Raw genomic sequence first — 15857 nt, 5'->3', positions numbered from 1 at the left:
TATATATATATATGCATAAATCGATATAAAAATACAAAGATATTGCAAAAGATTGAATGTTGATGTTACGTTTTCTCAGACTGATGGAAACTGCTCAGTGGCGGCCCTTTAAGTGCCACACTTACATACATGCCTGCCATACCAAGGATTATATGCATTCTTTGTACCATACCTTGGGTACGCAACTGCTACCAAGTAATAATGATTTACGCCCACGTGTCCAACAAAGCCTCACAGCTCCTCACGATGACTCTACTAAGTGGCATCGTGGACTTATTTCATCAGCTGTCAGTTCAGTCACAACAGCCAGTGCAAGTGTTGGCAAGGAAGCATAGTGGTACTATTCGGCGGGACTATCCGCATGTCTCAGACGTCCTGCTGATAGCTATGCCATTGGCTCTTGGCCTCGCAGAAAGAAGTCTGTAGGTTTGACAGATTCGGACTTTTACTCATTGAGTTGCAATGATGAGTGTGTGTGAACATTTATAATTTAGACCATATTTCATGAAAGGCGTAGCAATAGTGCTCCTGGAGACAGGTGGGTTAATCTTGCTACGAGTGTGGTGGCCTCGAACCTCCCCATGCGTATACACTCTCAGCTGTGTGTGTACAAACGAACCTCGTCATCCTACCTTTCCAGCCGGTAGGATGGATTCGTACAATGACTGTGAACATTTCATTGTTCCCTGTAACCCTGGACACACGCTGATTTATCTGAGCATGTATCTAAAATTTCATCATCATACAAAATCATACAAAAGTCATCATGATTGCACACATTTCTTGAGTGTCGTTGGATGATGATATTTACATGCCTTCAAAAGACTCGGTCACTACCATCACACGAGGCTTAAATAAAACTCTGACCCTCCCGATGTGGTCGTCGTCGCTCTCCTCGACACTGGCAAAGAAAAGGAACTCTGCCCTGATATTCACTTTGCCAACAGACAAGGAACCAATAGCCGATCTCGCGGCGTCACTCAAGGAAAATGTTTCAAAATATGTTACATTGGCGACTCTTGTCATAAAGACACAATAGAAGCTGCCAGAAACCAGTAGGCCTACACGTGCGTCACATAATTATGCTCTTTATAAAAGACTCATTCGTTCCCCCTCTCCCCCTCCCCCCAGTCACCTCTCGCTTCTACCCGCGAGAAGACATGGGCGAAAGAGAATTAAATAGACCTGCCGCTTCCTGTTCAATAAACCTTTAAATTTGACTTGGAGAAACCGTCTTACAAGATTAAAACAAAGATCATCGTTATCATCAGAATGGAGTAGCAAGGATGGCACTGAGTGCACCGAGGTGCACAGCAGTTGAAGCCTTGAGAGGTGACATGGGATGGAGCACCTTCAGAGAAAGACTCACAAAAGCCACACTTAGGTACAAGATTAGGCTTGAGAGAATGGATGATGCAAGAATAGCAAGGAAGGTGTACCTGTGGAATGAAAGTGGAAGCAAATGGAGGAAGAGATGCATGAGAATGACAGACAGGAATGGATTGCAAGTTGTGTGGGCGATAAGATTGGCTGGTAGGAATCAAAATGAGTGTGAATGGGTGGTAACAAGAGGAGGCAGAGTGGGAGCCGAATGGGATGTGAGAAAATGGAAGAATGAGATAGACAAAGAAGTGAAATGTGTGGGACTGAATGAATGGAAGAATGAAATGGAAAGAAAGAAGACCCTGGAATGGTACAAGGAGAAAGAGGCCCCGAGGTATGAAAGGTGGTATGATGGAAGCCTGGACGGTGATCTTCTCTTCCGAGCGAGGGCACAGTGTATGGATGTGAATGCAAGGACTTACAGGTGGTCCGAGTCCCGCAGCAAAGTGTGCCAGATGTGTGACATGGGAGAGGATGAGACGGTAGAACATGTGGTGCTGGAGTGTGTGAAGTATGTCAGAGACAGGAATGAGATGATGCAAGTGATACTGACTGAGTTAGGGCATGATAGGAATGAAAGAGTGGAGAAGACAGGAAAGGAATGGATGGTGTTGTTGCTGGGACTGTGTAGAGGCGAATGAAAGGATGATTGAGGCGGTGAAAGAGTTTCTGGAGAGAATGTGGCGTGCCAGGTGTATGAACAATTAGGATAGAGGATGCTGTTCGTTTCTCTTTTTTTCTCTCCTTCTACAGGAGTTGCCGATCCAAAGGCCTGGCTCAGGAGTGATCCTGTGCCACCTGTACCATCAAGATCAAGATCAAGATGTACCATCAAGATCAAGATCAAGACTTGCCACAAAGATGGTGCGTTGTCTGCTGTCTTCCACCAAATGTGCCGAAAATTCGTATAAATTAATCATCCAGCGAGGGATACACCAGTCACAAATGTAAGCTTGCGGAGTTACATCGAGTGTTTGCTGAATTCACATGTTGACACAACCGTAAGGCAGTGTGAGGGTAAAGTAATCTGGTGGCGGTGTTATTCCAGTCTGGAGTGAACGAGGCAGTCTGGGAGTAGAATGTATATGGCAGGGATAGTTTTGAAATAACAGTATCGTTTTTATCCGAGGATTATGTTAGGTCAGTTTTGGGTACCTATACACTTTCAGCCAGTAATGGAGTTGTGTGAGGAGTGCGTTGTGACAGATTAGAGAGTAAAGTTTACATGGCAGGCGTATTATTAAAGTATTGGTAAATAACAGCCCTTCATCATCTGGGGGCTATTTGGGTATCAATATACTCACAGCATATAAAGAAGTGCTATGTGACAGTTTGGGGAGTGTAGGAGACAGTGCATACATGGTAGGGTTAATATTGAAATAATATTTGCCTTTTCATTTGAGGACTAGGTTAGATTAGGATTGATTAGATGTAGATTGACTCAGTTCATTAATTTCACTGCCAATCCCTTCATTGTGGAGGTAGTGATTTGAAAGAGCAGCATATTTTGTCCAGAAATAAACAGTCAGTGTCTGAACAGTTTAACAGATTATTTAACAAAGTACATGAACAGGATTCAAGAAATAACAGAGGGCGGTGGTTACAGTAGTAGGGAAAAACACAGAAAAGAAAATTAAAGGCAAAAATGACCAGGCAATACTGTTTGCTGCGCTGACCATGATGTGCTGTTTTACTCTTGTTTGTATTACAGCACATACCCCGTTTTACATTTAATTGATGCAACCAATTTTAATCTATAATACATTAATTTGTATTAATTTGTACATTATAATTCCATGTCAATGAAATAATTACATTCATTGAGAGAATTACAAGACAAGATATCTAATGAGATGATTCAATAAAAAATATAAGAGATAAGATAATGCATAAATCTGTTTGTAACAAGGTTGCAGAGCAGGCTCCTGGGCAACCAGGTGTGCTGGCCTCCCAGGACCTCCTCATGTAGGTACTGGATGTTGCAGAAGAGTTCCCGTCTTCATCTTGGAGGCGTTGCCATACTGCAACAGCCATGATGTGTAGCCTCACATTGAGGGTGGAGAGGGAGGCTTGCTGGTGAAGTTTCTCTATTGTTGTATATGAGTGGCATCCAACATTATACACAAATTGTAGCACAGCATTTTGTACCTTCTGGAGCCAACTGGTGGCATTCCTGCTCAGGATATGAATGGGGATTGGTTGGTACATGAGTACCAGTATCACCAGGGCCTTCACGAGGTGGAACTTGACCCCCTTTTCTAGGTCCTGGAGGTGATGGAAAGTGGCTAGTGCAGAGCATGCTTGGACTGCCTTCACCATCATGTGTTCTGTGTAACCCCTTCTGGTGATACTGAGACCCAGCAGGGTTGCCAGTGAGGGAGTGGTATGTGGCAGTTTGGAGAGTGTACAAGGCAGTATAGGGTATAGAGTATACTTTTTAACTAGTATTCTGACATATTTTTTTTCAGTCTATAACTACAAACCATAAACTACACTTACCTGTCTTGATGTTTGCAGGGTGTCTTATGTGATGGTGAATGGATTGAATATGCATTATGAAGTAGCTCATATTCATATTCATATTCATATTCATATTTTTATTGACCACAATTTTTTTTTTTTTTTTTTTTTGTACACAGCACAATATACATTAAAACATAAAATGGTCCACATAATATAGCAACATTGACTTGAATATTATAATCTTTCTCTTACTTTATAACTACAAGTCATAAATTATATAGTCTTACCTGCTGTAATGTTTGCAGGGCATCTTCCCATGTGACGGTGAATGGTCTGAACCTGCATTATGAAGTGGCAGGTTCAGGCAGCAAGGTGGCCCTCTGTCTTCCCGGAGCACTGGGTGAGTGCACTTTTTGAACCTTCATCTATAATTGTATGCTGTAGCTCATCTGTAAATAGAGACTGGAAGTTATGTTATGTATTTCTTGTTCAGTTTTGTACATTACTTTGCACTAATACTTTGCTTCTGTGTTTCAGTTTTGTAGATTATTTCGCACCAGTTCTGTTTCCTTAGGACAGCATGGGAATTCACTCTATGTTGTGGATCTTATATAAAAACATTCTAACCTGAAATATGTTACTTATGTTCATTTCACTCATAGCTTAAGAATTTAAGGCATTTATTGTCCACATATCAAGGATTGTCACTTATTTGACTGATTAGAAAAATATTTTTGTCTCAATACCTGCCCATTTATGTATTTTTTGTTTGTTTTTGTGTCAGTCTGAAATGCTGCACATTCATTATTTACATTGGAAATATTTATTGTGCATATTTATATATATGATAACCAAGTTTCAAGACACTTATTCATCAATTTTTGACCACTGCTTTGACCCTTTTATGGGACTGGCATTTCAGTGGGCATATTTTTTTATTGGATTTTTGTTGCCCTTGGCCAGTGTCCTTCCTACATAAAAAAAAAAAAAAAAAAAAAAACATTCATAAAGGCTGCTCAGTGTGGCAGGAGTGACAGGATCCTGACTTGCCTGCATCCACCATTCAGAGTCCACACTTGATGAGAGAGAAAGGAATTGTCAGGGTGTTGAGGAGTAGTCTTTGCCACAGCCTTTGAGGGACAGAGGCATTACCACAGTGAGCCTCTTAACCTTGAATTTTCTCCTCCCAGCACATCATTATAAAAACAGAATGCAGCATCAGTTTTTTTATTATATATTAATTCACTCATTCATTTCTTATTGAAGATGTAGGATGGCAGGTGATGAAGAAATAACATGTTAAGATCATTACTTTTAAGCAGAGATCTGAAATATATGTATACTAGCATACCTGTCAAATCTATCTCTATTTATCTTATTGTAGCTATGTATATAGTATAACTTCATCTCAGTAAGAATATTTTTTTTAATCTTATTTTAGGTTCCATCAAGTCAGATTTTGGACCACAGCTAAGTTCCCTTGCTGGAGAGGAGCTGACCTTGGTGTGCTGGGACCCCCCAGGCTATGGACAAAGTCGCCCTCCAGCACGAAAGTTCTCCAATGACTTTCTGAGACAGGATGGCAGAATAGCAGCCCAGATGATGAAGGTTTGTTGTTTGTTGTCCTATTTCTTCATATTAGTTTCTTATTCATGCAAACTTGTGTGTAAAGGCAGTACCTGTTGTTAAAAATTTAAATTGTCCATAAAAAAAATTTTCAGTATATCTCAGAAAATGTTCAGAAATTTAGAAAACAAAGCATGAGCACTTTAGGTGAAGCAAGTGGTCCTTCATTATCAGACATTGGGCCATGACAAGTATGCTTTGCTGGGCTGGAGTGATGGTGGAATTACTGCCCTCATGATGGCTGCTGCATTCCCCCAGCAAGTATCTGAGTTGGTGGTGTGGGGTGCCAATGCGTATGTCACAGAGAAAGATATTGCCATATATAATAGTAAGTTATTTTGTTCCATTATTACTTGTATTGATGCTGATTTCTTTGCAGGAAGGTACTCAGGCAGTGATGGGTGATTATATACTAAATCTGTACTGTATGAAAGTGTACAGTTAAAAATGTATGCTGACTTACTTACCAAACCAGAATAGATGGAAAAAAAAACAGGCATGGCAGTTTGAGAGATTGGTGGATGTATGAGGTTACCGAGTGTGAGATTGCACAGTACAATTAAAGCAAAGAATCAGTATGTTACTCATATAGTGGTGAAATTGAGAATAGCAGGGGGAAATGAACAACCATGAACAACTTATTTTGTGTATATAATGTAAAATCATAAATTAAAAGACAACAGGAGGTATGAGAAAATAAAAAATAGTCAAATACCAAAGAGGAATGAAATACGTATTACTTCTTGACATGAAGGGTCCTGCCACCTGCACAAGTCTCCCACACTGTGTCAGGAGGCCAGATAGTGCTGAACAGTCATGATATATAACTATTAGGTAAATTTATTGAGCTTTGTATGTGTAAACTTTTCAGAGGTCCGCGATGTGAGCCAGTGGTCAGAGAAGATGAGGGCACCACTTGAGGCCATATACGGAAAGGAAGATTTCAAAAAGACATGGGAAGGCTGGGTTGATGCATTAGCCAAGATATATCAAGAAGAGAATGGAGACTTGTGTAAAGCTGACTTAGACAAGATTTCCTGCCGAACTCTAATTGTTCATGGCAACAAGGACCCTCTCGTGCCCCAGGAACATCCTGATTACCTTCACTCAAAAATCAAGGGATCACAGTAAGTACAGAGTATCTACTACATGATTATAATGGGTACAGAATGTCTAATAAGGATTGTGGTAAGCACAGAATGTCTACTAAAGTATCCCATTAAGTACAGAATGTCTGCTAAAGTATCCCAGTAAATACAGAATGTCTGATAAAGATTATAGTAGGCAAATAATCTCTACTAAAGAATCACAGTAAGTACAGTATGTCTATTAAATATTTGCTTGGGTATATTGGGTGTATACCAGAGGAGTTCTCACTATCAGAATAACTTAGAAAATTATTATTATTATTATTATTATTATTATTATTTTATTTATTTATTTTTTTTAACTGAAGTTTGGCCAAGGGCTAAAAACAAAATTAAAAGAAAATGCTTGCTGTTCTCATGACCAAGGTATACATGAATATTCTATATACAGTAAGGTTTATCCAGTTACTCTGTTGTGGAAGAAATAAGTTTTAGTAAGCAAGAGAAGCAAGCTTCTCAGCTCAGTACAGAGGGAAAGCCATGCATTGTGTGAGCATTTTAATTTCTTATAAGAGAGGCAACTTTCATGTATTGTAGATGAAACCACAATCTAGAATATTTCCAAGCAAGCTTGTCCATTGAATATCTAGAGTGTCAGATCTTTAGAGAGGTCAGAGGGGTAGTCTTCTTAACTCAGCAGGCAGCATACAGGACTGAAAGTGTATCTAAACCCAGGAGTCTGTACCTTCTGTTGTTTGCCAGTGTTAACTGAGTAGGGAGTTACTGTGTCATTTTTTTCTTGAATGAGATTTGTTTTTGAAGCTAATGTTTTTTTTTTCTCCCATAATCTTTTCAAATTTTTAACATGAATGACTTCTACAATATGCTTTAATTATTTATTCTTACAAATTTTGCTTTTCAGGTTGGTTTGTATGGAAGATGGAAAGCATAATATTCATCTGAGATATGCTAAAGAATTCAACAAACTTGTAGCTGAATTTCTTTTTAACAAGAATTTTCTAGTGAAGCCTGATGGTAAGATTTAATACTCTACCTCCACAAAAAAATCTTTATTAAATTGTTTATGCAGTTCTTCAGTTTTCTGATTGTCAACTGATTTCAGTAAAGGGACATGTTCTACAGTTATATAATTGTTTTTAATGTTGAGACATTGTTAAGAGGAAAATATCCTCATGCACATTGTTACACTAATATTGCTCTCTTTCCTCCTGGCCACCATCAGGAAACTTAATGGAGGCACAAGGGAAAGAAAGTCTGAACTAAGCTCATTAGGTTTATTACTTTTGTGGTTACTCTTCTGTACATTTGGGATAACACTTCAACACAAACAATTCTGACTAACTTCTGCTTAACTCCCAGCCTTACTTATTTCAAATGTTCTATGTATGAGAGTTTCTTTGTCAAGCTTCATAATGAGATTTGTTCAAGATTCAGGAGACGTGAGTACCTACAACTGCGTGATACCAAGCAGCACAATTATCATAATAGTCACCCTTACTATTTGGGAAGAGGCATCTGCATTTCCTTTCTGGGGAAAGTCTGCCCCTGCCAAGAATTGGGAGAGGAGAAGAGTTACTGTCTGTTGGGGAAGGACTGCCCCAGTCTCCTACAATAAATGAAAAGACAAATGATGAGATTAATCTTAACGTTTCTAGTATACCAGCACTAATATGTGATATGAGAGAAGCCTGTCTGTACACCAGTCTGACATCTATTTTGGTATTGGCCTGGTACATGAGTAGGCTTTTTTATAAGAAGATTCTAACATGATATTTGTAAGAATAATTTCATCTACCAAAGGAACTGTATATTTTATGCTATACTTAATTATGATTACAATTTATTGTATAATGCACAAACTTTCATTTTTATACCTTGCCTCCAGATCTGGCATAGACCATATCTGATCCTTTGTCGCATGCAGACACACACACAAACACAGCGGACAGGCCTTGAACATCAGCCAGTGGAGGTGGTGGCACTTCAGTGTGAGGACCTTGGAATAAAGCTGGTCCATAAACAGCCAGACACAGGTAAGGTGACCTTTCAATAAAGGTTCCCTTGTCTCCTACTTAAGTGTGAAGGACCATCAGGTTGATGAAGGCAGTAGGTGGAACAGTGATTTGCTAGAGGCATCTATGAATATACTTCAGTGTGTTGTGCTACAGTGGCAAGAATTCAGTCCTATCATAAAAATGCCAAATAAATGTGACTGCTCTAGACTTTGACACTGAATACTACTGAAGTGCCCACTTGTGATCCTTGAAACACTCCAAAGAGGGAGAGTTGTATATATATATACCAGTCTATAATTGTATGCACAGCCACAAGCAAATAAATATTGCAGATTACACAATAGGGAGGGATAAAGGAAACAAGGTACATACATTATGTTCTGTAGTTAAAACCTATTAGTTCAGAAGTCCAAGCATCAAAATGTTAGGAATTATGAGCGTCTCTTTTCAGCTCTACACTGCCGTCAGAAAATGCAAACAAAATAAGCAATGGAGAAAGAAAGGAGGGCTGCACAAAATTTCTTGAATTTTTTCTACAACAGTATGCTTTGGTGAGCTCGTCAGCATGCCACTGCCTAGACCATGACTTCTGGTTTGTAGTGCCCTTGGGTTGTCCTGTTGCTGTCTTTTACCTATACCCATGTATATATTTATCACTGATGCTTCACTCCCTCTTGGAGCATCCCAAAGGAGATGGCTATGGCAGAAGAGCTTTCACCTCTCCCTTTTTCCTTGCTCCTTTCATCCACACACCCTATCACTCCTTACTCTCTCCCACACCTCACCCTCATTCATACACCTCCTCATCTCAGAACATTTCATGTGTGTTGCACACCTGCTACATGTCCTTCCCTTCCTAACACTCTATTACCTCTCCTCTTTTTCAAGATGCACTTATTCCATATACATTTATTGAGGTAATTTTCTGTATTATCCTGTCCCCCCTCAAGACAATGTGTGCCCCTCTCCACCTATAGCCATATTGTCCTCCCTGAAAGAGGGAAGAAGGGATTGGGACAATGTGGCTCTCTAACCAACATGTCAATGCTAAATATACATTATGTACTACAAAGTTCACAACAGTTTGAAATCCCTATAGGTTCTACATACTCTCTGCTGTACAAGTGAACAGTAAATGACAGCACTGCCCTGAAACCTGATACTAAGAAAGCATGTTGCTGAAACACTTGAGATTATAAATTTGCAACCATGCACCATATGATCTAGACATCTGTGTTAACTGTGGTAGTAATACTGTGCAGGAGAGGAGTCAAATGGGGAACATAATTGTTATCCCCATCTCTCATAATCGGCATCAGGCTTGGTTTGGTTTTATGCATATTAACGGTTGCAGCGTTGGGCCTGTATGGGGCAATAACTTGTTTGGATAACGATACATGCTGATGGTTCACTTGTTTGGATAATGATACATACCATTGGTTCATTCAAAATGTAACACTGTGTGGAGGAGGAACAGAATTCTGCCCAACACTAGTAAAGACAAATTCATAAATGGTGTTTCAATACAACCATCACATTTTATTTATTTACTTATCTACTAATTTGTTTATTTTTCTGATAGCAATGCAATGCTATGTGATACAAGTCAAATATTTATGTGGGAGATGATGATTCAAACAGTAATGGAAGTGTCTGACATGCTGAAGCTCAGGGGGTGACTTGGTATAACATTACTGCCACCAATGGTCAGCCTTTGCATAAATTACATTTTACAAGTGGCAGCACTGAGAGTATCAGTTTGCCTTACCATTACTACTCTTGGCATCTTGGCTAAGAAGATGAGCCAAGACAGAATCCTGATGGTGGTAGATAGGTGGTACATGCCAGCAAAGAAAATGGTTTGGCTGAGGGACACTGGCAGCAGTAGTGAACCAAGCCAAGACTACCCTGAAAGTTCCTCAAATAGGCACCAGTGGCTATTCCTCAGAACTTGGAGGACTTGGGAGGTCACAAACGAACAGCCAACAACTCCCCAGCAAAGAGCAGTGCTGCACCTGCTACACCGCTGCCAAGGAGGAAGAACATCCCCTGGAACATCAGTGAGGCTGTTAGTCTCTTGCTGGTTTACCATCAGCAGTTTTATGTATATACAAACTTCAGAGAGAGGGAGAGAGAGCTCTGAATACAGCTCACCCAAAGGTTTTCCAAAGTGAGGGAAGAGGTGACAGTAACTTTAGTGGGAGCGTTGGTGCAAGAGGTGTCGTTGGGAATGGCAGCATCCAGCCAGTGGTCATACAGTCCAGCCTCAGTCACAGCCCTGATCCTGCATGACAACCACTGCTACAGGAGGCCACTAGTCTTTACTTTCATCTGTATAGTAGTATGTTAATGACCTCAAAAAAATTGTGGTACTTAGGAATGAAGAAGCATACAGGAATAACATTTTTCACTTTAATTGTGAAGAGAAACACCAATAATCTATACACACACACACACACACACACTTTATTAGGGAACATGGCATTACTTCAACAACAGTGACATACCTTGCGGAGAGCGCAGGCACAAGAGGGCTGTGGCGGCGGCCAATCATAGCGAACATGTATGGCAGGAACCTGGCCCTCGAGGAGTAGAAGTCACACTGACCTGGAGGAAAGATGCTCTCTTTCTCTCTCTCTGGGATAGATATTTTAATGATACTATTATACTGGAATTATATTGGCCTGTGGATACATAAATTTACACCCTTCACTAAGAAATACATGACATGAAGTCCTGGGCCACCGAGGTGCAGTTCAAACTTAGACTTAACGCTGTGTATTGCACAGCAACTACCGTAAGTTGTGTTTCCAGGCTCGCCAGTGTGACAGCATGAGAGCGTGTTATTGACAGGTACATTATGATATCTAAAGTTGATATAAACAAACATCACAATGTATGTGTGTGTGTGTGAGAGAGAGAGAGAGAGAGAGAGAGAGAGAGCTCTCCGTTAGGCTCCATTTGTTACCTGAAGTTGAGAAGTCGTTGGCCATGAGGACTCTGCCAGACAAGTCTTCTCCCACGAAAGCGTGTGTGCCACGCCGCACTAACTGGTCCAGCATGCTGTTGTACTCTGTGCTCTTAATGAACACGAGACGACCAGAAAACTCCGCCTCCCGCACCTCCCGGAAGATGCCTGACGTGATGGCCTGCGGGGCGGGGTTTCCAAGGGAGAGAACGCACTTAGTGGCAAGACATTTTAGTTATTCCGTAAACAAGAATAAAACATGTATAAATAAGCATACATTCTTTATTATATAATTGGGTCAGGCTATTATGGCAGAAAATGTTCCCATAGTCACGTCAGTCCATGTGGGTAAGGCCATAATGGCTGGCCAAGCCATGTCAGACTCAACAACAGTGGCGGCGGCAACTCACCATGAGGAACTGGACGTACATGGAGCCCGCCTCCCACACCATGGTGATGTCAGGGTCGTCCAGCAGACGCCTGAGGTCCTGGAAGGGCTGAGGGATCTGCCGCACCGCCAGCAGCGACATGAGGGTGCCGGCATAGCTGCGCATCAGCACCAGCGTCAGCACCATCCATGCCCCGAGCACCAGCCTCTCCCACCACCGCATGCCCCGTGCACTTGCATCTGCCAGGGAGCAGCATCTGTGAGCCTGCAGGTGCGGCGCGGGAGAGTACCACTGTGTTTCTGTGTTGCCATTGTGCCCGAGGCAAAGCAAGCAGCAGTCACTTACCCTGTTGCAGCGCCACCCGCATGTACAACAGCACCCTGCCGTTCAGCCAGCTGGGCGGAGCCACGAGTCGCAGCGCCGTGCAAGGCGCCAGGACAGCGGTGGCTGCCAGCGCTGTCGCCATGGCCGCCAGGAACGCCAGCCATACACCAGGCGTGAAGGGCAGCAGGAAGCCCCAGGGATCCACCTCAGGCTTGCCGCTGCCTGCCAGAATCCTCCCATAGTCTACCAGAATGGTGTGGGTGTAATCCACCGCCGTGGCACGAATAGTGGTGACGGCAAACGGGCCAAGTCCCATGTCCGCCTCCTGCCGCAAGAAAATCTGCAAGAGTCATCTCAGCTGTGTTGCGTCCACAAGCTATCGCTGACTGGGGGAGTGCATACCAGTATATTGTACTTGTAAACTGTGACCTCAGCCTGCTGTGCTGCGTCCACGTGCCATCGCTGACTAGGGGAGTGTATACCAGTATAGTGTACTTGTAAACTTTGACCTCAGCCTGTTGTGCTGTGTCTACGCACAATCTCTAACTAGAGGGGAGTGTATAACAGTATAGTGTACCTTATAAACTGGTCATCTTCCTGTAACTGCAGGCTGACTGCACTGCTGAGATACTTACTGTGCTGCGTCCACGAGCTGTTGCTAACTGAGAGAATATATACCAGTATAGTGTACTTGTGAACTGCTCACCTTCCTGTTCACCATGCCCACCATGCCGGTCCAGGAGCCGTCCTCCAGCAACACACCCCACGACCCGTCCGGTGGCCGCTTTATCGTGTACCTGCGGGCAGCACATCGCGTCATGGAGAGGCAGGGCCAAGGTGCAGTAGGGAAATGAAAAGGTGCACTCCCCCCTTGTGATGCCATGACCAGCAGGACAGTGCTTCCCTCATGACTTCTGGCTTCTAGCCAAAAATATCTCCAATAACTTTGCTTCTTCTTCTTTCCCTCCCTTATTTCAACCAGATGGCACAACTGCTATCACATCTATTTATAAAGCTGAACTCTTTGCTCAAACCTTTGCTAAAAACTCTACTTTGGATGATTCTGAGCTCATTCCTCTCTCTCCTCCATCCTTTGGCTACTTCATGCTACCTATTAAATTTTTTCGTAATGATGTTTTTCATGCCCTAGCTGGCATAAACCCTCGGAAGGCTTATGGACCTGATGGGGTCCCTCCTATTGTTCTCCGAAACTGTGCCTCCATGCTTGCACCTTGCCTAGTCAAACTCTTTCAGTTCTGTCTGTCAACATTTACCTTTCCTTCTTGCTGGAAGTTTGCATACATTCAGCCTGTTCCTAAAAAGGGTGACCGTTCTAATCCCTCAAACTACCGTCCTATTGCTTTAATTTCCTGCCTATCTAAAATTTTTGAATCTATCCCCAACAGAAAGATTCTTAAACATGTATCACTTCATAACCTACTATCTGATTGCCAGTATGGGTTCCATCAAGACCGTTCTACTGGTGATCTGGCTTTCCTTACTAAGTCTTGGTCATCCTCTTTTAGAGATTTTGGTGAAACTTTTGCTGTTGCCTTGGACATATCAAAAGCTTTTGATAGAGTCTGGCACAAAGCTTTGATTTCCAAACTACCCTCCTACGGACTCTATCCTTCTCTCTGTAACTTCATCTCAAGTTTCCCTTATGACCGTTCTATTGTTGCTGTGGTAGATGGTCACTGTTCTTCTCCTAAATCTATTAACAGTGGTGTTCCTCAGGGTTCTATCCTGTCACCCACTCTCTTATTATTCATCAATGACCTTCTAAACCAAACTTCTTGTCCTATCCATTCCTACGCTGATGATACCACCCTGCACTTTTCCACGTCTTTTCATAGACGTCTAACCCTTCAGGAAGTAAACATTTCACGCAGGGAAGCCACAGAACGCCTGACTTCTGATCTTTCTAAAATTTCTGACTGGGGCAGAGCAAACTTGGTATTGTTCAATGCCTCAAAAACTCAATTCCTCCATCTATAAACTCGACACATGCTTCCAGACAACTATCCCCTCTTCTTCAATGACACTCAACTGTCCCCTTCTTCTACACTGATCATCCTCGGTCTGTCCTTTACTTATAATCTGAACAGGAAACTTCACATCTCATCTCTAGCTAAAACAGCTATGAAGTTAGGTGTTCTAAGACATCTCCACCAGTTTTTCTCACCCCCCAGCAACTAACTCTGTACAAGGGCCTTATCCATCCATGTATGGAGTATGCTTCACATGTATGGTGGGGTTCCACTCATACCGCTCTTATAGACAGGGTGGAATCAAAAGCTTTTCGTCTCATCAACTCCTCTCCTCTAACTGACTGTCTTCATCCTCTCTCTCATCGCCGCAATGTTGCATCTCTAGCTGTCTTCTACTGCTATTTTCATGCTAACTGCTCTTCTGATCTTGCTAACTGCATGCCTCTTCTCCTCCCGTGGCCTTGCTTCACAAGACTTTCTTCTTTCTCTCACTCCTATTCTATCCACCTCTCTAACGCAAGAATTAACCAGTATTCTCTATCATTCATCCCTTTCTCTGGCAAACTCTGGAATTATCTGCCTGCTTCTGTATTTCCATCTTCCTATGACTTGAATTCCTTCAAGAGGGAGGTTTCAAGACATTTATCCTTCAATTTTTTACTACTGCTTTGGACCCTTTTCTGGGACTGGCATCTCAGTGGGTTCTTTTTTTTTTTAATTGATTTTTTTTTTGTTGCCCTTGGCCAGTGTCCCTCGTACATAGAAAAAAAAAAATATATATATATATATATATATATATATATATATATATATATATATATATATATATATATATATATATATATATATATATATATATATATATATATATATATATATATATATATATATATATATATATATATATATATATATATATATATATATATATATATATATATATATATATATATATGAAAAATAAAGAAAAAATGAACTAAGTAAATAGATGAAAGCCAGTGTAGGTACAGAATGAAATACCTGTAGACAAAAAGCTATCCATCAACTATACGAGCCACATACGTATTGGACACTCAGTATAACAAAGAAAACAACTCTCAAAATGTGTGAAGCCTACGTAAAGTTGAGGTGCCATGCTAGAACTTGAAGGAGCTCCGCCATGGGGCCTCGTAAGGTGATGCCAGTCCTCGTTCCCGCCTCCTTCACCCATACGTGCGGCTGAAACTCCTCGGCAGCCACCACAAGTGTCGGTCCCCACGCCAGCCTGCCGGCACACGCAGGGTAAGCGTCCACCACTTCCTGCCTGACTGTAGCGGTATTATGGAAGGATTATTGACTCATTAGGTCCGGCATACTTGTGGAACTTGTCAGGGAAGAGAGTCTGTTCGGAGGCAAGACTGAGACCGCCAAGTAGTGACCAGGAGGCGACCTGCACCACCCGGGCGCTGAGTGGACTGAAGGGCTGGTGCACCCACACCTCGCACCTGAGGGGGACGTGAGGTGTTAGGCTGCTCTGTTATCTAGTCATTAATCAGGATTCACTTCTCAACCTGATCACAACTCACCTCATCATGCCACACACGCTGTGG

The 15857-nt window shown here is 41.9% G+C and overlaps 3 protein-coding genes across 4 annotated transcripts in view; 1 reads left to right on the top strand and 2 right to left on the bottom strand.

Annotated features, from left to right (window-relative positions):
* Positions 1-2141: 2141 nt before the first annotated feature.
* On the top strand, positions 2142-8433 carry LOC135105997 (valacyclovir hydrolase-like). The gene is made up of 6 exons (XM_064014744.1): positions 2142-2330; positions 4152-4246; positions 5288-5454; positions 5647-5800; positions 6344-6599; positions 7483-8433. The coding sequence occupies exons 1-6, from the start codon at positions 2245-2247 to the stop codon at positions 7604-7606; spliced, it is 882 nt and encodes a 293-aa protein (XP_063870814.1). The 5' UTR covers positions 2142-2244; the 3' UTR covers positions 7607-8433.
* A 530-nt stretch (positions 8434-8963) lies between these two features.
* LOC135105994 (probable glutamate receptor) lies at positions 8964-13255 on the bottom strand. The gene is made up of 7 exons (XM_064014741.1): positions 12984-13255; positions 12299-12602; positions 11975-12192; positions 11565-11745; positions 11104-11203; positions 10751-10880; positions 8964-10645 (listed from the first exon to the last, which is right to left on the bottom strand). The coding sequence occupies exons 1-7, from the start codon at positions 13158-13160 to the stop codon at positions 10565-10567; spliced, it is 1191 nt and encodes a 396-aa protein (XP_063870811.1). The 5' UTR covers positions 13161-13255; the 3' UTR covers positions 8964-10564.
* A 2088-nt stretch (positions 13256-15343) lies between these two features.
* The window catches only part of LOC135105998 (uncharacterized), a 1487-nt gene continuing 973 nt past the window's right edge, over positions 15344-15857 (bottom strand). Inside the window, exons 4-5 of one of the 2 annotated variants that reach the window (XR_010271087.1) lie at positions 15624-15857; positions 15344-15532 (exon numbers count right to left, since the gene is read on the bottom strand). The exon at positions 15624-15857 is cut by the window's right edge and continues 254 nt beyond it. The gene's annotated coding sequence lies outside the window, so the exon portion shown is untranslated. The other variant, XM_064014745.1, reaches the window with a different exon arrangement.

This window comes from Scylla paramamosain, chromosome 12, assembly GCF_035594125.1.
Source record: "Scylla paramamosain isolate STU-SP2022 chromosome 12, ASM3559412v1, whole genome shotgun sequence".
Taxonomy (NCBI): Eukaryota; Metazoa; Arthropoda; class Malacostraca; order Decapoda; family Portunidae; genus Scylla; species Scylla paramamosain.
The sequence above is the reverse complement of the archived record's forward strand: the minus strand, read 5'-3'. Positions and strand labels throughout refer to the sequence as shown.

What these genes read in the sequence shown, in the direction of transcription:
- LOC135105997 (XM_064014744.1), top strand. Translation starts at nt 2,245, where the DNA reads ATGGTGCGTTGTCTGCTGTCTTCCACCAAATGTGCCGAAAATTCGTAT. An exon ending in CTGTCTTCCCGGAGCACTGG is followed by an intron (nt 4,247 to 5,287) that starts GTGAGTGCACTT and finishes ATCTTATTTTAG; the next exon opens with GTTCCATCAAGTCAGATTTT. An exon ending in TCAAAAATCAAGGGATCACA is followed by an intron (nt 6,600 to 7,482) that starts GTAAGTACAGAG and finishes TTTGCTTTTCAG; the next exon opens with GTTGGTTTGTATGGAAGATG.
- LOC135105994 (XM_064014741.1), bottom strand. Translation starts at nt 13,160, where the DNA reads ATGGCATCACAAGGGGGGAGTGCACCTTTTCATTTCCCTACTGCACCT. An exon ending in TGGGCATGGTGAACAGGAAG is followed by an intron (nt 12,603 to 12,983) that starts GTGAGCAGTTCA and finishes TTCTTGCGGCAG; the next exon opens with GAGGCGGACATGGGACTTGG. An exon ending in GTGCCTGCGCTCTCCGCAAG is followed by an intron (nt 10,881 to 11,103) that starts GTATGTCACTGT and finishes GTTGTCATGCAG; the next exon opens with GATCAGGGCTGTGACTGAGG.